Source organism: Fukomys damarensis, unplaced genomic scaffold, assembly GCF_012274545.1.
Source record: "Fukomys damarensis isolate Sample0158 unplaced genomic scaffold, DMR_v1.0_HiC HiC_scaffold_13, whole genome shotgun sequence".
In the NCBI taxonomy this organism is placed as follows: domain Eukaryota; kingdom Metazoa; phylum Chordata; class Mammalia; order Rodentia; family Bathyergidae; genus Fukomys; species Fukomys damarensis.
In genome coordinates this window covers 26,215,419-26,240,915 of record NW_022900925.1, presented here as the reverse complement: position 1 = coordinate 26,240,915, position 25,497 = coordinate 26,215,419, and the positions used below count along the sequence as shown (strand labels likewise).

The 25,497-nt window shown below is 36.2% G+C and overlaps 1 protein-coding gene across 1 annotated transcript in view; it reads left to right on the top strand.

The window, feature by feature from the left end:
- The window catches only part of Cltc (clathrin heavy chain), a 68,318-nt gene that overhangs the window by 18,355 nt on the left and 24,466 nt on the right, over positions 1–25,497 (top strand). Inside the window, exons 2-14 of the mRNA XM_019207820.2 lie at positions 6,960–7,167; positions 9,489–9,757; positions 10,447–10,608; positions 13,647–13,760; positions 14,130–14,303; positions 16,985–17,182; positions 18,609–18,809; positions 21,120–21,272; positions 21,733–21,855; positions 22,749–22,886; positions 23,131–23,295; positions 23,426–23,606; positions 24,943–25,106. Coding sequence (XP_019063365.1) covers positions 6,960–7,167; positions 9,489–9,757; positions 10,447–10,608; positions 13,647–13,760; positions 14,130–14,303; positions 16,985–17,182; positions 18,609–18,809; positions 21,120–21,272; positions 21,733–21,855; positions 22,749–22,886; positions 23,131–23,295; positions 23,426–23,606; positions 24,943–25,106 — 2,250 coding nt within the window. The remainder of the gene's footprint in view (positions 1–6,959; positions 7,168–9,488; positions 9,758–10,446; positions 10,609–13,646; positions 13,761–14,129; positions 14,304–16,984; positions 17,183–18,608; positions 18,810–21,119; positions 21,273–21,732; positions 21,856–22,748; positions 22,887–23,130; positions 23,296–23,425; positions 23,607–24,942; positions 25,107–25,497) is intronic.

The window sequence follows — 25,497 nt, the reverse complement described above, 5'->3', positions numbered from 1 at the left end:
GTTTTTGGTTTTTTTTTTTTTTTTTAGTCTATTTCTGTTCTAGAGTCACTAATCATGTGTTTCATTCCCACCATTTCTGTAGTTATTTGGGAAATTATTTGTTTGAATTTTTTTAGAGCCTCATTCATCTGTTTTGTTACTTCCTGTTCAGGGTGTCCAGATGGTTTAATGTCAGATTTTTCCACCTCATTTCCCCCAGAATTTGCCTTTGGTGAGCTGAAAGTTTGGATTTGTGCCTTGCTTATCTTCACATTTCTTTTTGTGTTTGGTACTGGTTTTGGTTAATTCCTGGGTTGATATTTCAGTATGGCTCATTGTAAGTATCTTTGTTGCTTGTATTTAGAACCCTTATGGAATTATTACTTCTCAGAGGTGTCTTCCACATATAGCTGGTCTTTAAGTTTTGAGTCTCTAATGATTCTTAGGCAATCTCATTTTCAGTATACCAGGAAGGACAACTGATTAGATCTATCACAACACCTTGGCCCAAATGATACAGTCAGCAACAATGATAGCACCAAGCACAGCTTAGAGAATGACAATTTGTGGTAACTATTGATCTATCACCTTTACTGGTGTGGATTAAATAAAAATTGAGGACCAGCCCAAAATATGTTTATAGTGAATAAACTCTTCAATATACCAACTTTATACCCTTTGGGATGAGGACTTAATAGGAGTTAAGGAAGGAGGGATAGATAAAAGGGTAGGGAAAGGTTAGAAGTGAAGCCAGATCACACAGGAAGATCAGGCAAACTCAGAGAAACTGTTGAAAACAAGAGGAAAAGTCAGAATGAAAGAACAAAGACAACAGAACGGCAATAGGTAAGCTAGAAACTATTCCCTTTACTATAAAACTGATGACAATCAAGGAAAAGAAAAGAAAACAAAATAAAAAATCCAAATTAGGACAAGAATAGGAACAAAAAGGAAAAGAGATGAAGAACAAACTGGGAGAGAGGGACAGAGGGAGAAGAGAGAAAAGGAAAAAGATGAAAAAAATTTTTTTAATTAAAATAAAAAAAAATAACTGAAATCCCCAGTACTCCCCCTGCCAAAAAAAAACAAAACAAAAAAATAAAAGAGCCTCCTTCAGGGTATGTCTCTGCTGTCACAATAGTCAACATAGGCAGCAGGGTGCAGATCTAACTCAATTAGTCTGAGTAAGCCAGCAGCAGACCACTGAGATTATGGCTGCAAGGTCCAAGTTGAGCTTCTCGACCTCCTGCTGGATTGAACTCTGCAAGGTTCCACTGTAGGTTCTGGCTGCTCTTCCCCTGAAAATAGTGCAAGTTCAAGGAGGTGTTGATCCCAACTTACCAACTATAGTAGTCTGGTGTGCCTTTATTGCAGAGATTTTCTTCAGTTTTCCAGTGGGCTTCAGTTTTCATCAAGGAGCCTCAGAGAGTCCCTCTCTCTGTTGTTCATTTTTGCTCTATCTTCTAAAGCTCAGAACAATGGCCTTTATGACCCCCCTTTGCCTCTGTGGTGTGGGGTACTGGCATAGCTGGGCAGCCAGAGGCATGGGTTAATGCCATACTTCTTTTTTGTTTGTTTGTTTGTTTTTGTTTTTTGAGACAGGGTCTCACTATGTAGTTGAGACTGACCTAGAATTCACTATGTAGCCCAGGCTGGTCCTGAACTCACAGCGATCCTCCTGCCTCAGCCTCCTGAGTTCTGGGATTACAGGTGTGCGCCACCATGCCCGGCTGTACTTTTTGAAAAGGGAGAAGTAACTATTCAAAAAAGTTCTTCTCACTCTTATTCAATATAGTTATGGAAATATTAGCCAGAGCAATTGGACAAGAGAAAGGAATAAATATAAGGAGTAAGCATGGGAAAGGAGAAGTTAAATTATCATTATGACATGATACTCTTATATAGAAGACCCCCCAAATCCCACCAAAGGACTTCTAGATTTAACAACCAAATTTAATAGCATAATTGGATAAAAAGTGAACATTCAAAACTCAATAGCATTCCTGTACACAAATAACAGACTCACTGAGAAAGAAATTAGGGAACCCACACCTTTCAAAATAGCACCCCAAAGGGTCAGGGATTTAGCTCAGTGGTTCTGCTGTGAGCTTCGCAAGCACAAGGTCCCGCGTTCGATACCTGGTACCAAAAACAAAAAACACAATAAAATGAAATAACAATGAATCATTCTAAAGATGGAAATAAAAGACCTTTACATGGAAAACTATAGTACTCTTAAAAGGAGATCGAAAAAGATAATCAGAAAATGGAAAGATATGCCTTGTTCTTAGGTAGGAAGAACCAATGTGAAAATGGCCATACTTCCAAAACTGTCTTAGATTTAATGCAATCCTGATCAAAATACCTATACCATATCTCACAGAATTAGAGAATCCTAGAATTCATTTGGAACCAAAGGAGAGCTAGAATGGCAAAAGCAATTCTTGACAACAAAGACAAGGTAGGAGCCATCACAATCCTTGAACTGAAATTATGCTGCAAAGATACTGTGATTTAAAAAAACCCAGCATGCTACTGGCATAAGAACAGACCTGAGAATCAATAGAACAGCTTAGAATATGCAGAAACAACTCCAGACTTAGCCACCTTATCTTTGACAAAGGAGCCAAATACCTTTACTGGAATAAAGATAGCCTGTTTAATACATGGTGCTGGAAAAACTGACTTTCCACATGCTGATGATTAAAACTAGACATATCTTCACCATGCACTAAAATCAAAATGAATCGAAGATCTAAATATTAAGCACTAAATCTGCTGGAAGATAGGTAGAACTCTTGAAGACATTGGTGTAGGCAAAGACTTTATGAACAAAACCCCAGTTGTACTGGAAATATCATAAACTGGGATTTCATCTTATTAAAAAGCTTTTGCACAGCAAATAAAAACACCAACAGGGACTTGGATTTAGCTCATTGGTGCCTCCACCATCCTCGCAAGTGCAAGGTCCTGAGTTCAATCTCTGGTACTGAAAAAACAAACAAACAAACAAACCACCAACAGAGTTAAGAGACAATTTTGGAAAGGAAAAAACTTGGGGTGGGAAAAAATTTTGCCAGGTATTGCTCAAATCACTGATCATTTAAGAGATGCAAGTAACAATGCTGAGATTCCATCTCCAGAAAGAATGGTGTTTATCAAAAAATGAACCAATAATGAATGCTGGTGAGGCTGTGAGGGAAGAGGAACCCTTCTCCAATGTTGGGAGTGTAGACTGGTGCAACCACTGTGAAAATCAGTGTGGAGATTCCTCAGAAAACTGAAACTAGGGGTTCCATTTGACCCAACTGTTCCCCTTCTGGATATCTTCCCAAAAGAATGAAAAGCATCATACCATCATGATACGTGCACACATATATGTTTATAGCAGCACATTTTGTAATAGCTAAATCTTGGAAACAGCCCAAGTATCCTTCAACTGACAAATTGATAAAGATGATGTGGTTTTTTTATACAGTGGACTACTGTTCTGCCAGGAAGGATAATCTTGAGACATTTCTAGCAAAATGGATGTACCTCGAGACTATACTTTTAGTGTAATAAATTGGACACGTGTTAAATACCGCATTGTTTCTCTGGTGTGAGAAACAAAGTGTAATTAGGTCCAAAATGTATAGCAGATATTGAGAAATGGGAAGAAAAACAGAATAGAAGGAAGAAATGGAAGTAACGCTTTCGTAAATATGAAGGGAGGGCTGGCAATTTAGCTCAGTAGTGCTGTGCCTGCCTGGCAAGCACAAGGTCCTGAGTTCAATTTGTGGTACTCCCCAAAAATATGGAGGGAAAGAGGGATTAAAGGGAGGAGGAGAATGGGAAAAATGTTTTCTTTAATATTCTTAGAATGGCAAAATAAAAGTTCTGTGGAGTTTAAGGACCTTTCTTATAGAAACTTCCAAGTATATCTCAAAACAGAATAGTTCCACCTTCAACAGGAGCAGCATTTTGCCAATTGAGAGGATGAAAAATGTGGCTATACTTTGTATATTTTATGCCTTTTGAAAAATAGTTGCACATTTGGAAATTTTTTTGTCCTCTGCATGTATCAGTGATTTGTCCACGGTCTATAATTCATTGTTTGGCTTTCCTTTTTTTGCTTTGATTTCTTCTCCCCCACGCCAGGACCTTGTACTTGTAAGGCAGGGATGGTGTGCCTGAGCTAAATCCCAGGCCCTGCTTTTTTCATTTTCTAACACTGTATTTATTATTTTCTTTTGGGGGAGGGTTTGCGACAAGGTCTTGCTGTGTAGCCCAGGCTGGCCTTGAATTTTCAGGGATCCCCCTGCCTCCACCTCCCGAGTGCTGGGATTATAGTTGTGTGCCACCACTCCCGGATTTACTCTTTTCACACTGTTGTATTTAAGCAGTGTATTTAAGCTGAAACACAAAATTGCAATAGGTGAAGTCTTGGTAGCCAGTTAGAAATACTTCTTTTTTACAGGGTAGTGTAAAGATAACCTATGGCTTTTTGTTGTAGAGCTTTGTGAACTCAGAACCACAATCCTGTTTTCTCCAATTAAGGAAAGGTGACTTAGAAATACTTCTTTTTTACAGGGTAGTGTAAAGATAACCTATGGCTTTTTGTTGTAGAGCTTTGTGAACTCAGAACCACAATCCTGTTTTCTCCAATTAAGGAAAGGTGACTCTGCACTATGAAAATTAATGTTTATTCCTACCCTGAAACTAGATGGGCATGTTTGTTTGTAAAAGACCTCCTCAGAAGCTTACTCATTCTGCCTTTGTTTTGGGGACCACTTACATTTTTTCTTCTCCATTAGTTCTGGAACTAAAAATAAATATAAAAATTAACAGGAAGAAATGAAAATTGTAGTTTGTAATGTTATTGTAACTAACTTCATTATAAGTTATGTATGTTGGAGTTTGTTTTCCTTGCATTGTAGTACATGAGCTTATGAAGCTGGTTAATATTCAATTTATTATATCTTTTTATTAATGGTTAGATAGTTTTCCTCCTTGTCTCTGGTATTCATTGACCAAGTTACTATGACTACACTTTATAACTCTTTCTGCTTGCAATAGTTGATATAAAAGTGAAGTAAAAGTAAAATGTAGCCTCTTAATGTTATACTATATCTTATTCAGATCCTGGGCCTTTTTTTTTTAAATATTGGGGATAGCCAGGTATGGTGGCACATGCCTGTGATCTCAGCAGCCAGGAAGGCTGAGGCAGGAGGATCCCATGAGTTTGAAGCCAGCCTGGGTTATATAGTAAGTTCAAGGTCAGCCTGAATTAAATAGTGAGACCCTGTCTCAAAAAACAAAACAAAACAAAATACCCAGGGCCTTCTCACTGAGTTATAACCCTGCTGCCACCCATCCTGCCCCCCTTTATTTTGAGTTGGGGTCTCTGAGTTGCCCAGGCCAGGTTTGAACTTGCAGTCTTTCTGCCACAGCCGCCTGGAGTGCCAAGATTACCATTGTGTGCCGTACGAAGTGACTAGAGTCTGGTTCTTTTTAAGCACTAGTAGCAGAAGACTTTAACAGAAGAATTTAGATAAAACACATTTAACTTGGCTGAGCAAGTCTAGTGACAGTCACTTGGGAGGGAAACTGTATACCTGGGAGACAAGGGTAGGAAAAAGACTTTTCTTTTTATACTTTTGTATTTAGTGCTGTGTGAATTTATTACCCATGGGAAAAAGGAAAACTGCTGGCCAGGGTTAATAAGCCTGCGTGTAGCCTCTTTTAATGGGATGACATTTGTCATACTTTGTTCATTCATCCAGAGCATTAATGATCCACTGTGGTAGAAATCGCTTCCAATAAGAAGTTGTTTTTACGTACAGTTGGTTTGCAAAGGCTGGCCATCTTTAGATCCACTTATTTGTTTAGCAGATGCTTCAGTATCTTCCGAGCATAAAAAGTAATTCTAATTCCCTTAAGGAGACCAGGTGCAGTGGTGCATACCTCTAAACCCAGTTATTTGAGAGACTGAGGTAGGAGGATTGCAAGTTTGAGGCCAGCCTAGGCAATTTAGTGAGACCCCACTTCCAATACCCTGGGGGTGTAGCTCGAAGTGACTGTGTGTTTGGGTGGGAGGTAATTTTAAAAAATCCTTAGATATCCTCTTTGCCTTGTCAGCCTAGCCCTTGCTTATCTCTATAACCTTAATTTTCTATTCCTTGGGCCTCTTCTAGTCTATATCTCAAGGTTATAAAAGTTTCTGTAGCTCCCTTAGGGACTTTCTTTAGCCCGTGATCCCTCTGTTGAAAAGTCTACAGTCTTAGGTCCCTTGAAAATGTTATCTTAGTCATGGCCTTCTTAAACAAGGCCTGTCTTACATGTCTTCATTTTGTAATGCTGTACCCAGTATTGTAACGTGTCTGCTCATACTAATCCATGTTCCATCATGGTATTTTAAGTCTTTCTCTCCCTTTTTTGTGCTCTAATTTAATTTACAGATTTCTGAAGTCTTAAGTTATGTAAGTAACTACTAAATATTAAAGGAAGTAGGAGAGGATATAGTAGTCAGTACAAAGATCATAAAATAAATGAAACGTGAAACATGATCTCAGATCCCTTGAACCATAAATGCTAGCTCTCGGCTCTCAGATGTTGTTATTGTTTTGTTTTGTTTTTTTTTTTTTTTTTTTTTTTTTTGTTTTTTTGGTGAGACAAGATTTCACCGTGTAGTCCAAGTTGGCCTTGTACTCATAGCAACCCTCCTTCTTGCCTCAGTTTCCTGAGTGCTGAGATTACATGTGTATATCCCCACAGCTGGCTTGTTGCTGTATTCTTTAACTCCATCTCTGTTCTACATTTTACCTACATCATAACCTTGAGATTGTAATAAGACAAGAAGGACTATTCTCTGTTAGTTGCTTCACTTTAATTAATGTAATGCAATCATCACTGGTTACCTTGCAGTAGCGACTAAGAGGATTTATATGACAATGTATTTCCTAACCCACTAGTTAACATAATTTGTTAATTTTTTCCAGCTCCAGAACCTCGGTATTAACCCATCAAACATTGGATTCAGTACCCTGACCATGGAATCAGACAAATTCATCTGTATTAGAGAAAAAGTAGGAGAGCAGGCCCAGGTGGTAATCATTGATATGAATGATCCGAGTAACCCCATTCGAAGACCAATTTCAGCAGACAGTGCCATCATGAATCCAGCTAGCAAAGTAATTGCATTAAAAGGTACAAAAGATTATAGAATTGTTTTTTTCTTAAAACTCTACATATGTATATTTTGTGCAAATAAAATAATTAGGGTTTTAGTTTTTTTAGTATATTGAGTAAATTTTTTCAAGTAGACCTATAAAATTAAGGCTAATAATGAGCTTTACTTTCATTCCATTCATTTCTTAATAAATTTGTGGGTGTTTTTACAGGAGCTCTGCTTTTTAACCACACTTCTTCACACGATTTAAACTTTGTATTTAGTAATAATAGCTTGAATATCCCTTATCCAAAATGCTGGGACCAGGAGCTGGGGATTTAGCTCAGTGGTAGAATGCTTGCCTAGCAAGCATGAGACCCTGGGTTCAATTCTCAGCACCAAAAAAATTAACGGAAAAAATGTTGGGACCAGAAGTATTTCAGAGCTTTTAGAATTTTGGAATATTTGTATAGACTTTGCCTGTTAAGCATCTCTACTCTGAAAATTCCAAAATCAGAAATGCTCCAAATCCAAAACTTTCTGAGCTTTGCATCACTCTAGAGTTTCAGACTTTGGAGCATTTTGGATTTTTGGATTAGTGATGCTTACCCTAATGGTGGTTGGAGAGTAAATACATGTATGGGGGTGCTGGTAAAGACAAGCATATTCACAAAGTCAGTCACCGCCATATATCCGATAGAGAAGTCAGTGTCATCTTAAGGAAAGGTAGTATAGCTTGCACCTGGGTCCAGATATTTTGTGGCAGCAAGCATTTCACATCTGTTTAAAAGTAATATATTGTACTCTAATGTTTTAAGCTCCCTTCAGCCCCCTTAAAGAATTTAAGCTCACATACTTAGCAGCTCTCATACCTATTAAAAGGCCATCATTTTAATTTTGTTATAATTCTTTTCTATATGTAATGTTATTGTTATCTTATCACATTTCTTAATGCTTTCTTATGTGTGCAGATGGTGAGTTATCTTCAATTAGATTGTATTAGTTATTGTCCTGTTCCATAAAAAGAATAATAAGTCAAAAAGATTTCCAGACTACTTACAATAGTACAATAGTGTCATAGCTTTGTGCCTGTATGTCTGCACTCTGGAGTTAAGCTGTCATCTCTTTTGTCCCTCCCCAAACCATCCATTTACACATACTGCAACTCCTTTCACGTATAAAAGAGTAGGTCTAATCTGGGGGTTGGGGAAAGCAGCAATTAAAAGTACATCATTAGAAAATACTTCTTCCCTCTGAAGCCAGATTTAAACCCCATGGCTTCTTTTTATAAACAGGACTATAACTCTCACAACTTTTCAAGTCTGATTGTGGTTTATCAACTGTGTGGGATGGGAGTAACATACTTTGTCTTATAGAAGGTTTTGCACATGTGGTAAGAAGAGTTGTGGTACAAGCTGTTATGCTTTGTCCCTCGCCCACCTCCCCACCCCCATTCTTATAATTTGTGTCCTTTAGGAGCCAGATTCTCTGTGGCTCAGGAATGGAGCTCTTTGGTCTCTAACGACTGATCTTGATAGCCTAGTGATGACTACTGTGGGCTTTGACCTCTGTTACTTTCAATCAAACCACTTTTTGGACTATGATGGATTTCAAATTACAAGTATAAGCCCTTGCATCTGACTCAGTGGACTTTTAACATTCAAGGCAAATTTCATCCTCATTTTACTAAATGCTCTATGTCTTAACTGGATGAAGCTTGAACTTAATTCTTACCTCCAGTATATTAACAGCATCTGAAACTGTCCTTGTCTCCCTCTCCCTTCCTCCAGCACCTCTACCTTCCCTTTGTATCTTAAACCCATTAAATGTAGCATGCACTTCTCGTATGGTAACAAGGAAGAGTTGAAGTAGATCCTCTTTTTGAAAAGCAGTTTCTACAAGATTTAATTGGATGAGAGATGACTGCATTTTAAAAAGTAGATGTTTTTCTCCTTGTGCTTTTATTAGTTTTGCTTTGTCCTGTGTACATGCAGCTACCTTAGTTTATGTGTAAAGCAAACATACTTAATTACAAGTATGAAAATCACAAGTTGGTTTTCCATCATGTTAAGAAGCTGTTCTTTATACTGACTTTCTGTTGGGGCTTGGAATATTGTGGAAGTCATACCTCTTGTTTAAAATGTGTTTATTAGAAATATAGTTTTTGCTTCAGATGTAGATGTAGATGACTTAGTTGCAGTTATTATCTCTTTAATGGCTGTTCCAACAGTTTGACTTCTGTAGCTGGGCTCAGTCTTATTATAGAACTGTTGTTTGAAAGTTACAGAGCTAGTTTGAATATTAATTCATCCTGAACATCACCTTTTTAATGATTTATGATCTTTAATTCCATGTTTAGCTGGGAAAACTCTTCAGATATTTAACATTGAAATGAAAAGTAAAATGAAGGCCCATACCATGACTGATGATGTCACCTTTTGGAAATGGATCTCTTTGAATACTGTTGCTCTTGTTACGGATAATGCAGTTTACCATTGGAGTATGGAAGGAGAGTCCCAGCCAGTGAAAATGTTTGATCGCCATTCTAGTCTTGCAGGATGCCAGATTATCAATTATCGCACAGATGCAAAGCAAAAGTGGCTACTTCTAACTGGCATATCTGCACAGGTAACATTTTTCCTGTTTCTGATAACAGATCTAGAGAACTATTTTATCCAAAATATAGTGTATTTTGAAGTTAAGTATTTTATGTACTCAGTCATACTGAATTTGACTTAATTTAGAAGAGTTTTATTTTTTAGAAATAAGAGTCACTGGCTTAATAGCTTTATTCTGACATAAAATTTCAGAGTGCTCTTTTTTTGTTGTTGTTTTTTACAAAGTCTCACTATGTAGCCCAAATTGGTCATAAATTTGCCAGTGATCATATTGCCTCAGCCTTCCTAGTGCTGGGATTACAGGCATGCACCATCACTCCTGACTAAATTTCAGAGTACTCTTGTAATTGTTTTTAGCCCCTTTTTGTAGATTGAGTAGAAATTAAGTTCTGATCTAAATGATTTGGAATTTATTATGGAATGTATATATTCCTGCTAAACAAATTAATACTTTTATGTCTTATTTAGATAACGTTGAAGAGATAGTTATATATGGGATATATTTTAAACATTCACATAAAGTTTTAATAAAATAATATTAGAGCTGAATTTTAAATTAATCTGTATCAAATCCACATTGAGAAACTAACAAAGACTTACAAATTGTGCTGAAGATAATATTCAGATTATTTCACTAGTTGATGAATCCAGAAGTTTTTGATTTATTGGATCCCCAGACATTATTTTCCTTATTTGTAGCAAAATCGTGTGGTGGGAGCTATGCAGCTATATTCTGTAGATAGAAAAGTGTCTCAGCCCATTGAAGGACATGCAGCTAGCTTTGCACAGTTCAAGATGGAAGGAAATGCCGAAGAATCAACGTTATTTTGTTTTGCAGTACGGGGTCAAGCTGGAGGAAAGGTAAGTTTTGGCTTTGTTAATTATTTTAGTGAATGTTTGCCTTTTTGCTATTATAGTATTTAGTCATCAAAATTCAAAATAGTTTTCTTATTAATTTTTTTCCCAGTACTGGGGATCAAACTCAGGACCTTGTGTTTGCAGGGCAGGAGTGGTGCCACTGAATTAAATCCCTATTCTAATTTGTTTTTAACATTCAGATTTGTGATGACTTACTGTGTTCAAATTCTGCATCTAGTGATACCTATCTAAGATAAATATAATGTTCTTCAACGATTTTTTTAATATATAAATGGTTGGTTTATTCTTCAAATACATAAACTGAACATTCAAACATCTTAAAATTAAACTTTAGAAATAAAAGTTTAACAACAGGAGTATAGTTTACAGGTAACACCCAGAAAGGGAATTTTGTTGTCTAACCCTAAATCCCTGGCCTGCTGATTTTTGACATTAGTTAAAATCATTAGAGCCGCTAAAAATAATCCATATGGCCGGGGATTTAGCTCAGTGGTTCCACTGCCTGCCTTGTAAGCAGAAGGACCTGAGTTTGATCCCTGGTACAAAAAAAAAAAAAATCCATATGTGTGCTTAATATGTAGGAAGTCTGAGGTGGCAGGTGTTGCCTATAACTAGCATTTTTAAATACCTTAAGTGACTTCATATAGATGTGGGCCATGGTTTGAGTAACATTGCTTTAAACTAAGTATTCTCAATCTGGGCTATACATTGCACTCACTTTGTATGGAAGTACTTTGTATGTTAGAATTCTTAGTTGTACAGAGCAGAAACAAGGTTGGCTGCTAAAGCATTAAAAATTTAGTGAATGGATATTGGATCCTTGACCATAAATAGGATGGCTGTTTAACCAAGCCTAGACAAAGTGGAGAAATAAAAGAAAATGGATAGTAGCCAGAGTTTCAGCCAAATAAAACATGCCACAGGGCCTGGGATTTAGCTCTATGATGCCACTGCCTGCCTTGCAAGTGCAAGGTTCCATGTTTGATCCCCGGTACCAAGAAAAACATGCTGTAGAACTCTGAGGACTCTGTTTTACTATTCCTGCCCTGCTGGATGCCAGGATACCCAGTCTCCCTTCTGTTTCCACTGGAAGTAGAATTCTTTCTTTTCTTTTCTTTTGGTTTTTTGAGACAGGGTCTCACTATGTAGTTGAGACTGACCTGGAACTCACTATGTAGCCCAGGCTGGTTTTGAACTCACAGCGATCCTCCTCCCTCAACCTCCCGAGTGCTGGGCTTACAGGTGTGCGCCACCATGCCTGGCTAGAATTCTTAATAATAATGTCTTAAGCTCCCTGTTTGAAGTCTAGTGGATGCAAGGTCACATATCTATGTTTATCTCTGAGAAGAGTGGAAAACAAGTATTTGGTACTTCTAAAATGGAAGACTGGCCCTACTTGCCATCAAAACTTATACAGAATGCCCTCCCTTCTTGTCCCCTGGTCAGAAAGAGGGTTTAAATTCTGGGTAAACCAGAATATAACATTTGTTGTTTGCCCTGGTAAGTAGTTTTAAAGAATTAAGCCAGGCATGATGGTGCATTCCTGTAATCCCAGCACTCTTAATAGGCTGAAGCAAGAGCAAATTTGAGCCCAACCTGGACAAGTTAATGACTTAAGAGACTGTCTCACAGTAGGGGTGGGGTGGGATGGAGGCATCCCTGCAGATTTAGCTCAGTGAGAAAATCCTAGGTTCAATCCCTAGTACCACAAAACAGGACCGGGATTTAGCTCAGTGGTTCTGCTGCTTGCCTCATAAGTGCAAGGTCCAGAGTTTGATCCCTGGTACAAAAGAAAAAAGTATTTGGCCCTAGTACCACGAAACAAAATAACAAAATAAATAAAGAAGTTGAGTAAAATATCATCAGTAGAGGGGGAACATTCACACAAAGAGGTATAATTTTGCCTAAAACCTCTGAACCAAGGAATAATCCTACCAACCTCTGACTGTTACTAAAATAGAAAGCACTGTTCAGATCTAAATTGATGGGACTTAAACAAAAGATACATAGGTTTTAGAAATTAGTTGTTATCCTTAAGATAGAGGACTAGGATGTTTCTGAACAGTCCCACTAAGATAAGTTTATTATCATTTTCATAGTATCTTAGAACCTGTTTATAGGTTCTCGAGACTATTTAATGCTTGTGATTTGTATTTTATAGTCTGCTGTGACTAGGAAGATCCTAATTTTTCTTCTTTGTTTTTAATTTTAAAAACTTGTGGTACTGGCGATTGAATTCAAGAGCCTGGTACGTGCTAGGCAAGTGATCTACCACTGAGCAACATTTCCAGCCCTTTTTATTTTTCTTTTAAGACTTAAGTCTTCCTGATTTGCTCAGCTGACCTTACAGTTAGGATTCTCCTGCCTCAGCTTTCCTGAGTAGTTGTGATTATAGATGTGTGCCACCATTCTTATCTCTAGTTTTTCAAAATGGCTAGTCATCCTAAAAAAGATGAAACCCTATTATTTTCATGTGATATTTATCTTAGAAACTGAATTTTTTTTGTCTGAATATATTCCAACATGACGAAGAAAAGCCTGCAATACTCTTTTCTTGACATTATTTACATTCTCTCGCCTGGTTGATGTGCACTGTTAGACATTTCATTTATTTATGGTACCAGGGATCAAACTTGGGACCGTGCACTTGTGAGGCAGGCAGTGGAACCACTGAACTAAATCTCTGGCCTGCCTTCATGACTTTATAATTACACCCACTCTGCCCCCCCACTCCCATTCTCCCTAGCCCCTGGCAATCACTAAGTTAGTCTTTTTCTATAATTTTATCACTTCCAAGAGTGTTACATAAAAGGAATTACACACTCCGTGACCTTTTCAAATTGGCTTTTTTTCCCCACTTGGCATGATACCCATCAGCTTTTTATTAAGGAGTATTCCATTTGGATGTACCAAACACAATTCACCTATCATAGGACACTTTTTTGGTCCTTCAAATAAAGGTGTTATCATCAGTTGCTAAGAGATCTTGATTTCTTTGAATTTTATGTTCTTTTGAACAGTTACATATCATTGAAGTTGGCACACCACCTACAGGGAACCAACCCTTTCCAAAGAAGGCAGTGGATGTTTTCTTTCCTCCAGAAGCACAAAATGACTTTCCTGTTGCAATGCAGGTATTTTAAGCAAAATAAGTGGACTTAAATTAATTATAACATTATTCATAGCTGATATAATGTAAGTGGTACTTAAGAATTATTCTAAAATGAAACTTTTGTGAAGGGATACTCTGACTTTCATGTAATTTGTAAGCTGTTTTATCCTACATTGTCAAAATTGTCTTTCATTTTATAGATTTCATTCATGTCCTTGTGTATTGGGATATCCCATATTTAAACATGCTATAAAAATAAGAGCAGCCTTAAATATTAACTTTTTTAAAGTTGCTAAAGTTCTAGAATTTATATCTCTAAATGAAATTGAATTATATATTTTCTTCTTTGTAGATTTATTATTTTCCTAAAGTGTTGGTTTTCTTTGTGCAGATCAGTGAAAAGCATGATGTGGTGTTCTTGATTACTAAGTATGGTTATATTCACCTCTATGATCTTGAAACTGGTACCTGCATCTATATGAATAGAATTAGTGGAGAAACAATTTTTGTTACTGCGCCTCATGAAGCCACAGCTGGAATAATTGGAGTAAACAGAAAAGGACAAGTAAGGGCATCATAAAACTTGTTAAATAAAGTAATATGTTATCATTACCTTTATTCCAAAATGTGTCATTGGATGTCAAAAAATAATACATGGGAGAGAGGGAGGGGAGGAAAGGGGAGATGTAGGTCAAAGGATTCAAGCTAGCAGACATGCAGTATTAACAAGTTTAGAGATCACATGTCCAACATGAAGACTAAGGTTAATAAAACTGTTAGGGATTTCTGAACTAAATTTATAGCTGTTCTTGTTTAAAAAAGTATAGGAGAGGATAGATATGTTAATGTGCTTCGCTATGTTCATCTTTTTACTATATAAATATATATACCATAACATGGTTTACAAATCTCAAATATGCACAACTTTATTTTTAAAAAGAAAGTAGTATATAACTAAGAACACTTAGATATTTGAATATAAAGTCTCTCTGATCCTGTCTCATGGAGAGAAACCCTTTGGCATTTAACAGTCTAGGACTACTCATCTTTATTGTCAAAAGAAGTAAGTCTCCTTGGAGAGAAACTATTAGGGTCACATTTGACAGATTATAGTTTTTAAGCAAATTTTCTTCCAATTTGTATCTCCAAGACAGATAAGAATTTTGCCTACATCTATTTTTCTAATGCCTTATTACTAAATGCTTAATATTGGAAGGTGATATGTTTCGGTATCTATTGTGGGGAGAAAATATTAGCTCTTCTAAATTGTCATGTTCAACAACCTTCTTCACACTGCAGCAAGTGGTTCTTTTTCTCTTTTCTTGGTATTTAAATTCTACCAGGAATCTTTTTTTCTGAAAATGGCTAAAAACTTAAAAACTGACTACTATTGTTGTTGTTGTTGCCCTTTACTCTAGTTATCTTACAAATTAGTTTTTTCTCAGACAGTAAACAAAGGAAGTATATCAGGTTTTTTTCCTTCTTTATTCAGTTAGTTTTGAGATATGGCATCTATATGTACCGATAGTTTCTCTAGGGAAAAAAGCCAGTCCCTACCTTTTCATCCCCACCTCAGCTCCAGACCTTTTTAGATGCTTCCTTTCTACGTTTCTGTAACTTATATAGCCCTCCACATAATACTTGTTATACCGAATTAAAAGTGTTTTTTTAACTCTGTCACTATTAGGAGAGAGTCATACCTTTTAAAATTGTATTTCTATCATCAGATAGTGTCTGACACAAAAGCAGTTTTAAAAAATTCAGTAGCTATTGCCGGGAATGGTAAAATTGCCTGTAATCTCAGCTAGGTGAGAAGTTAAGGCATTAAGATAAGTTCTGAGCCAGTCTGAGCAACTGAGCCAGACCCTGTAGAGGGCTTGCCTAGCATGCACTAGATAGTATAGTGTAGCAGACAGAGCAGACTAAAATCGATCTGTTTGGTGTACTGAATTCTCAGATATTTTCCTTTTAGCTCTTTAGGGAGAAATTTCCTATTTTCATTAATTCAACAAATACCTCTTGTGCTGAGCACTGCATGTTGCTGCTTACACAGTTGCTCATGTGGAATTGTGACTTCGAAACTTTCAATTATAGTCGTTTGAGTAGTGCTACTAGAGGAAGCAAGTGGTTTATAAGAAGCTCTGCTTTGGGTGGTAGTGCTTAGGTGGGTAGGAGAGAGCTCCTTCTCTCTAGGGGAACTGACAGTAGTTCAGTTTTGGAGGCAAGTGGGACCATGGTATGTAACATTCAGTTTTAAGAATTAGGAGGCAACTGTTTTCCAAGCAGAAGCAATTAGAAATTCCAGTAATACCTCGGTTCACCAATGCTTCTGTTCAGTTTTCAAAAGCATTTGGCAGAATTTTGCTTCTGCTCACAAAGCATGTCTTCATTTGGTGACAAACACAACCATAGCCTCCTTCTCCACACAAAATTGCAATCATCTTCCCCAAAATTTTAAAACAAATTAAATTCATAAACCAAGGCTCCACTGTACTTGTTATATACACTGTATTTATTAAGCACCTACTGTGTACCTTACTTAGGTGCCTGAGGATTCCATGATTCCTTTCTTCCTTTCTTGAAAATATATATATATATAATCTGACCTATAGCTAAAAAAATTACTGCTAAATCCTAAAATTAAAAGGAGTGTATACTTGAATTTCTTCTAGGTGATTCCTAGATTTATAATTTATTTAGAGTTATTTTCTATAGGTTAGGAAGATTCTGCAAGAATGTATGGAACATGTAGAATTGTCTTTCAGAGTTCATTTAAATGGAGCTTTAATGTTTCATGTTAATCATGTTAAGAAGGAACAGATGGTGCTTTGCGTGGTGGTGCACGCCTGTAATCCCAGCACTTGAGAGTCTGAGGCAGGAGGATCACTGCAAGTTTGAGATTAGCCTGGGCTACATAGTGTGAGATCCTGTCTCAACAAAACAACACAAAAAGAATGAGCAGATGATATCAAAACAATTAGTTTGGACACCGTGACAAATTATTTATATTATAGAATGTCCATATTTTAGAAATCCCAAATGACTTATTTTTAAATCTCCTACATTCTCTCTCCCAGTCTTTTTTTCCCCCCTCTTTTAAAATTTTTAAATTTATTTATTATGGCACCAAGAAAGCAGTTGTCAAAATCTGTTTGTACTTGTAGTGTCAGTAGTAATCTGCTCTTACAGATTTGGTGTCATTTATATCCAAGGGAACAACTATTATTTTTCATCATTAAATCACAGGTTTTGTCAGTGTGTGTGGAAGAAGAAAACATAATTCCTTACATCACCAATGTGCTACAAAATCCCGATTTGGCTCTGAGAATGGCTGTACGTAACAACTTAGCTGGTGCTGAAGAACTCTTTGCTCGGAAATTTAATGCTCTTTTTGCCCAAGGAAATTACTCAGAGGCTGCAAAGGTGGCTGCTAATGCACCAAAGGTAAACAGTTATGCAAATGAAGTTGCCATGGTTAGGTTAATGTTAATATTCTCTATTTCTACTACTGCTAGAAGATGAACTGGCATTGCACAAAGAAATAATCACTTTCAGATTACATTTTTCCCTTGGTAGAATATGGAAGTTATTTGTCAATGCCTATGGACTTGGTTATCAATTTAAAACTCCGAATGTTATAAGGATACATAGATCTAGTGAACTGTGATTTACATAGATGTAATATCTGATCTCATAAATGCTAGCTACTTATTCCCAAAACATTTGACATAAAAACAGATCCCGTGTAATTTGTGGTAGGCGGAGCCATCAGAAATTGGGTTGAATTTATTCCCACCCACTTTTCTTTTGGTCTGTGTTAGATTAACACTTTATGTTCCTGACGAGTATAAAGAAGTTTTTATTTAATTTAATGCGAACTTTGCTGCGCGTGGAGGCACATGTGTGTAATCCCAGCGCTTAGGAGGCTGAAGCAGGAGGATCACTGCAAGTTCAAGGCCTGCCTGGACTACACAGTGAATTCAAGGCCACTCTTAACTACGTAGTGAGACTGTCTCAAAAAAATAAAATTAGTGTGAACTTGTTTTAATAACTATAGTAAATCCTCGACTTAGAAAAATTAAAGTTGTGAACTTTCAGATATGAATGGCCCTCACATTACGAACCTTCATAGATGCGAACAAGTCATGGAAATAGCTCACATGTTTGCCAAACACTATCACAGTTGAGTGCTGCTGTGTGCTTGCCGTACGGTGGGATATTGTACAGTCTTTACAGTGCTCAGTCAGAGGCAGGATATCCAAAAGGCAAGAGGAAAAGCAGTGGTGATGAAGAGGGGACTACTAGGAAGCACAAAGTAATAACCACGGAAACAAAGGTGAAAATAATGGAGAGACTGGACCAAGATGAAGAGATAGTGGACGTCACTTACTCTTTTTGGGCTGGGGATTTTGCTCAGTGGTGCCTCGCAAGTGCAAGGTCCTGAGTTCGATCCCTGGTACCAAAAAAAAAAAAATCCAAGTCCCTTATTTTTGTGTGTGTGTGTTTAGTTTTTTTGCGCTTTACATTGTATATTTGTGTCAAAGATGTATAAGTCTCATTTGGTTGAACTTAACGAATCTGACTTAGAAATACACTCCTGGAACAAAACTCACTTGTCAGGAACTTAATGTATTTCATGATTGTATTTACAATTTTATATGTTAACATTATACTTAAGTTGGTATATTTCGGATTTTCAATAATTTATCAAACTGAACCAGAGATATAAAAAGGCATCGACTAAATCTTTATAATAAGGGGTAAAGATTTGAAAGTTAACATGTCAACTAATGCCTTTAACCTTGACCTAAGAAATCTATAGGTTATTAGATCATATTTGAGGAGTCCTTAACATTTCTTCTTCTTAAAGGGAATCCTTCGTACTCCAGACACCATCCGAAGGTTCCAGAGTGTCCCAGCTCAGCCAGGTCAGACTTCACCTCTTCTTCAGTACTTTGGAATCCTTCTGGACCAAGGCCAGCTGAACAAATATGAATCCTTAGAGCTATGTAGGCCTGTTCTTCAGCAAGGGCGGAAACAACTTTTGGAGAAATGGTTGAAAGAAGACAAAGTATGTTAATCCACATTGACATAATTTTCCTTTGATTGAATTAAGGACTGTATTCGCAAATTAATTGATTAAGCTGGTCTGAACTATCTCCCTTCTGTTATTTATTACTCATAGAACTAGAATATGTGTTGCTTAAGATGCATGTACTTATTGCTTTAACTTTTGAAAATATATTTATTTTTATGGATATTGAGATGAGATCGATCATTAATATTTATGTTTTTAAATGGAATCCAGAGTTCTTGCTTGGTAGTTAAAATTACCAACCTGGAATGAGGGTACTATTCTTTTCCTTTAGGAAAACTTAGTGTAATTATTTTAGTGTACAGTCATATTTTTCAGTGTTTGTGACATTCATTTGAACATAAGATATGCTATCTCCCTCATTCCATGCTTGATATGTATGTACAGTAGTTTCAGCAGTACATATACCATCTTTTAGGAGCTGACTGTCATAAAATTTTTGTTGCCAATCAACATGTATAAGGAATGTATATATAAAGTGAGAGATCATTCATATGTTAACGAGGCAGGAATGCTGTCTAATTAGCAGTAAGATACTGTTTGACAGTGATTTCATAGAATGTTAATTTTGTGTAAAAAATATTAACTTGATTTGAAATAGGAATTTAAAAAATATTAACCAGCTTTTTTCTTTTCCATTTTTCCATCAAGTTTATTGGTACATTGTAGGTATACATGATGGTCACATTCATCATTGGGAATTTACATATCTTGGAATTGCTATATCTCGGTTCTTGTTTGTCCCCCATTCCCCTTCCTTCCCTATCACTCCTCTATCCCTTCCTATTTACAAAGACTTTCTTTCCATTTTTTCCTTCTTTTCTCATATTTTTTCCTTCCCTATCCAGCTTTTTTCACCTTAGGATTTCTCTATGCCTTTTATAGTCATTTGGTGCTTAATTTTTCTACACAGGGTACATTTTCTACAGCATATTTTTTGTGTGGAGTAGTAACTTAGACTTAAGACAACAAATAGTGTTTATTTGTGAGGCAGTCTGTACTATTATTATTCCTTTTAAGGTACTCTGCAAATGAAAAGCCTTTTTGCACATCTTATGTATGCCATTGCCAAGTGAGAGAACACAGTTCAAAATACTCACTGAGTACTGAATAACTTAATGTTACTATACCTTTCAACATTACTGTATGTTGGTACTGTTTCTGTTTTTTAGTATTTTTACATTAGTAATTCTAAGTCCTTGTTTCTTAACCCAGCTTCTGGCAATCTTTTAGGATAATGGAGGATAGTACTTCAGAGTTGAGATGCTTGGACATGAGTCTGCTGAAGAATAGTTACTAGCTACATTAGCGAGTATTTGAGGTCCATCTTAATTGTTTAAAATAAGGGAGGATGGGAACAACCAAGGTAACTGAGTTGACCTATGTAACAGGGTAACAGCTTTTTGGGTATTATTACCATTTTTTGAAAATAGTCACATGGGATTCATTTGTGGTAAGACAAACACTGGTCAACTCTTCCTTAGCATGTTCAGTTAAGATATGCAGTAGAATTTCCCACTTGCAGCGCTGAATTATTAATAGAGTCTCAAGTTGCCATTAAAGGTAGAAAATCAGCTCTAGCATGTAAAGCAGAACTCTTAGGAAGCTGATATCCAAATTGGACAGCTAGGGCAGGGGAATAATAAATAGTAGATTGTCTGCTTGTGTGCTACCTAAAAATTTGAAAATTTTTACCTGTTTTTATGAAATTAGAGGATTCTGCCTTACAACCTTATATCCTGAAGTCAAGAGAATGGAGCTTAGTGCCTTCAGAATCCTTAGATTTAATGATGGTCCTTATGGTAAACTCACTTAATTCCTTCAAAGTCAAGTTTTCACTTGTCTCATTATATTTGCCTACCATGCATGAGGTCCTGGATTTAGTGTAACCCCAACACTGCAACAGTAACAAAATAATTGTATTATTTTTAACAATTTGGGGCCACATGGGTGTGATTGCAGGATATTCTTGGTAGCTAGACGTATATGGTTCTGCTATAAATAATTACACTCCTAACAAGGTAATCGGTGATATCTCTAAGTGTGAAGGCTTGATGGGCTTCCTATCCTTGTTTAAGATGTATGGAGAATTCTACTGAGACATTGTTGTGAATACAGTATTAAAAGTCTTTGCTGATCACAATCCCTGCATGTTTATAATACATTTGGGGAAATTAAGGAACTAAGTACCTATTGTATAGTTATTATTTATAGGGAAATGGTTTTGCTGCCCATTTGTAAAGCATCTCGTGAGTCACTCAGCAGTCTTGTTTTTTCTTTGCACAGCTGGAATGTTCTGAAGAACTGGGTGATCTTGTGAAATCTGTGGATCCTACATTAGCCCTTAGTGTGTACCTAAGGGCTAATGTCCCAAATAAAGTCATTCAGTGCTTTGCAGAAACAGGTCAAGTTCAGAAGATTGTTTTATATGCTAAAAAAGTGAGTGCAATGAAATAAATTCTTAAATTCATTAAAATGTTGAGGGAGAAATTAGCCTATACGTACTCTGTTACTTTAATAAAGTGAATTTTCTTAAATTTTGAATTACTTGGAAAAGTATTAAAATCCTGTCTCTCTTTCATAAGTAGAATTCAGACTTAACTGAAAAATGGAGACAGTTACTCTTGCATGACTTACCAGAATTTAAGATAGCAGAGGATTGTGTGGGACAGATTATTTGAAGTAGTCATTCATTGAAAATGGATAAGCCAGTTATAAAAAAGTTAGCTCTTTGTTCATATAATGTTATCTTAAAGTCTTATTTGAGCATCTTAAATTATAAGTACATTTGTGTTTTCACTGGTAATTCTTTATTAACAAGATTCTATTGTAGAAAAATCCTGTCAGTTGTATGAAAACAAAACTTTGTGGTAAGGTTTAAATCTTTGTCCTTTTGTAGGTTGGATATACTCCAGACTGGATCTTTCTGCTGAGAAACGTGATGCGTATCAGTCCAGATCAGGGACAGCAGTTTGCCCAAATGTTAGTTCAGGATGAAGAGCCTCTTGCTGATATCACACAGGTAATATTCTGTGGTTCATTGAAATAAAGAGTAGAAAGAACCTGACTTTTAAAAACTTTGTTTAAAGTTGCAGTTTTTGGAAAGTAGAGGTAATGTCTGTCAACGCAGACCTCAAATATCAAAAGAGCAAATTGCACAACAGTGGACGGTATAATACCTTCTGTGTATAGGTGTAACAACACACTGACTTCATCTTGTTTAGAAGTGTTGCATTAGGGCCAGGGATTTAGCTCAGTGACACCAGGTGCATGTTCGATCACTGGTACCAAAGAAAAAGTTACATATATTTATTTACAAAATGGGGGAAAAAATGCTTGGGAATGAGGAAATAACACCTGTACCTAGTGAGAGGAGGGGAGAGGCATATATAGAAAACACTAGTTAAATGTTCTTCGTATTGTACATGATTTTTTGTTTTGTTTTGTTTTGTACCGGCGATCAAACTCAGGTCCTTGTGCTCACAAGGCAGGTGGTGGAACCACTGAGCTCAATCCCTAGCCCTTGTGCATGATTTCTATGCTTTTAAACAGTTTATGAAGAATTTAAATGTATCAGAATGATTACGTATCAGAGCAATTATATTTTGCTATTGTGTAATATCCTGACTTTTTTCCCCCTGGTATTGGGGATTTAACGTAGGACCTTGCATTTGTGAGGCAGGTGCGGTGCCCCTGAGCTAAATCCCTAGCTATCCTGACATTTTTATAGTAGTTTTTTCTAATCTAAAGTAGTAGAGTTCTCCAGAGGACAGACTTTAGGAAGCTTGGTTGTCCAAATAATCTTTAAATCTGTTATTTGTTCTGAATTATTTTATATGTGAAGAAAGCATGCTTAATTTCATAAGAGATATTGTCAGTTGTATGTAAAATATAATATATGTGTATTTTTTGCAGATTGTGGATGTCTTTATGGAATACAATCTTATCCAGCAATGTACTGCGTTCTTGCTTGATGCTCTGAAGAATAATCGCCCATCTGAGGGTCCTTTACAGACACGGTTGCTTGAGATGAACCTTATGCATGCACCACAAGTATGTGTTTTCATACTTTTTAGGCAAATTTCCAACACCATTTTAGTAATCATTCAGAGCTCCACAGATTGTCATTCAAAGTTTTAAGATGGCTACTACTTATTCAAGAAAATTCAACTATTTTTCTTTTATGCTTTATTTCCTTTACCAGTTCTCTGTTGGATCTTAATATGCAGCCAAGAAGTTGAATTACTGATATAAATGAGTTGGCACAATGAACTCATCCTGTTTCTGGTTTTAATAGGTTGCTGATGCCATTCTAGGGAATCAGATGTTTACACATTATGATCGGGCTCATATTGCTCAGCTGTGTGAAAAAGCTGGCCTACTGCAGCGTGCATTAGAACACTTCACTGATTTATATGACATAAAGCGTGCAGTTGTTCATACACATCTACTTAACCCTGAGGTATTCTGTTTCTTATCTGTTGTTGTGATTACTTAGTGTGTTGACAGTGTGTTTGGTAATGGATGGTAGTAATGCCACCATGAAGTTCAACATTATTTCATTTAATTGATTCATTTATTTTGTCCTCTAGTGGTTAGTGAATTACTTTGGATCCTTATCAGTGGAGGACTCCCTGGAATGCCTCAGAGCCATGTTGTCTGCTAACATCCGTCAGAATCTGCAGATCTGTGTTCAGGTGGCATCCAAGTACCATGAACAGTTGTCAACTCAGTCTCTGATTGAACTCTTTGAATCATTCAAGAGTTTTGAAGGTAATTAGGAGTTTCTAAAAATTACTTTAGATGCTGAGAGAGAGGTATGCTTATGGTCAGGTTGTTGGCAATTTTGTCTTTTTAAAAGCTTGATTCTATGGGTCATTTTAATATTTTTAATAAAAATTTAATATATTTAATCTATATGTTTAACATATATTTTATATATATTTTAATATATTTAACTCAATAGATGTCAGGTCATGGCCATATGCAGATGTAAAACCATCTACTTGGATATTTTATAGATAAATTCAAAGCAGAATATTAAGATTAAAGTATGTTGTTTTGTCCTGGCTGTATAAAATGAAAATAGTAATGATTAGGTACGGTAATATTTTATGCTTACATGTCTTGCTTTTAAAATAGCAGCTGAGGACATTTTGTGTCCTGTTGATACACAGCAGAGCTTCTCACCCTTACTACTGTAGGTATTTGCAGCTAGATAATATTTTATTGTGTGGGGTTGTCCTTTGTATGGAGGATATTTAGCAGCATCCCTAGTTTCTACCTCCTGGGTGCCAGGGGCATCAGTTCTGACAACGGTGACAACTGAGTTTTTCCTCCAATGTTGCTAAATCCAGGGAAGAAAACTACCCTAGATGATAACTGCTACTGTAGAGAGTGCTAATGTAACCACTGCCTTAGAGAGCCACTTTTGGGTGGCTCACTTATTAGCTAAATTCTGGCCCTCCAGTTAACCTTTGCTCCCTTCCTTTGTAGTATTAATGCTCCAGACAGAAGTAGTAAGAGATTATATCAGTTTTCTCAGTTTGTGTATGTTTCCTGTACACTAAATTTATTCTGTTTGGTTCATTAGCTATTAGTCACATGTAGTTATTTAAAGTCAAATATAATAAAATTTAAGATTTAAGTTCTTCAATGACTCTAGCTATTCCTCAAGTGCTCCGTAGCTAAATAATGGATACTGTATTGGCCAACATGGGTAAAGAACATTTCATCATTCTAGCAAGTTCTGTTGGATAGCACTGTGTTAAGTCGTTTCTGAACTACCTTTGTCTGTTTCTGTTAAATTCATATGGAAAAACACCTGGCATATGAAGTGTAATTTAAAATTTCTTATGCACAATATGATGTAATAGCTTTGATACGGAGTAGCTGCCACTGTTTCTAAACTATTAAACAACATTGGATGTTATGTGTAGATTCAAGTGCAAATCCATCTTGCTGAACTGGTTACTGGATTATTCAGTATTAGCTTTTTAAGCAACCCATTTATATTTGGGAGTATTTTGTATAATTGTTTAAATATTTTTTAGGTTTTGTTATTCTCTTAAGTGTCTCTATACTTAATTTCATTTATTTGTTTTTTAAGGTCTCTTTTATTTTCTGGGATCCATTGTTAACTTCAGTCAGGACCCAGATGTGCACTTTAAATATATTCAAGCAGCTTGTAAGACTGGGCAGATCAAAGAAGTTGAAAGAATTTGCAGAGAAAGCAACTGCTATGATCCTGAACGAGTCAAGAATTTCCTCAAGGTAAGTATTTTTAAGTAGAGTGAGTTTTCTGAGAGTTGAAGATCAGTAGTTTAACAGGGCTTCACTCATAGTTTTAAAGTACTTTTACCCCCAAATGTGAAATTCTTAGCATTATTAAATTGTGCACTGAGTTATTTCTTCTAAACTTGATACTCTGGTTTCCTTTGAAATAGGGAAGGAAATTAGTAAGTAATTCTTAGAAGGGACCATCTGTTAAAAGAGAAATAGCAGTGTCTCAAAAAGAAATTTCCCTTTTTTTATTTTAATTTTGAGAAGAAACATTTTGAAAAATGGTCTTGAGTTCTCAATGTCATTTTAGAATCTCATTTAAATTTTTTCAATATATATGTATATATATATGTGTGTGTGTATATATATGTATATATATAAT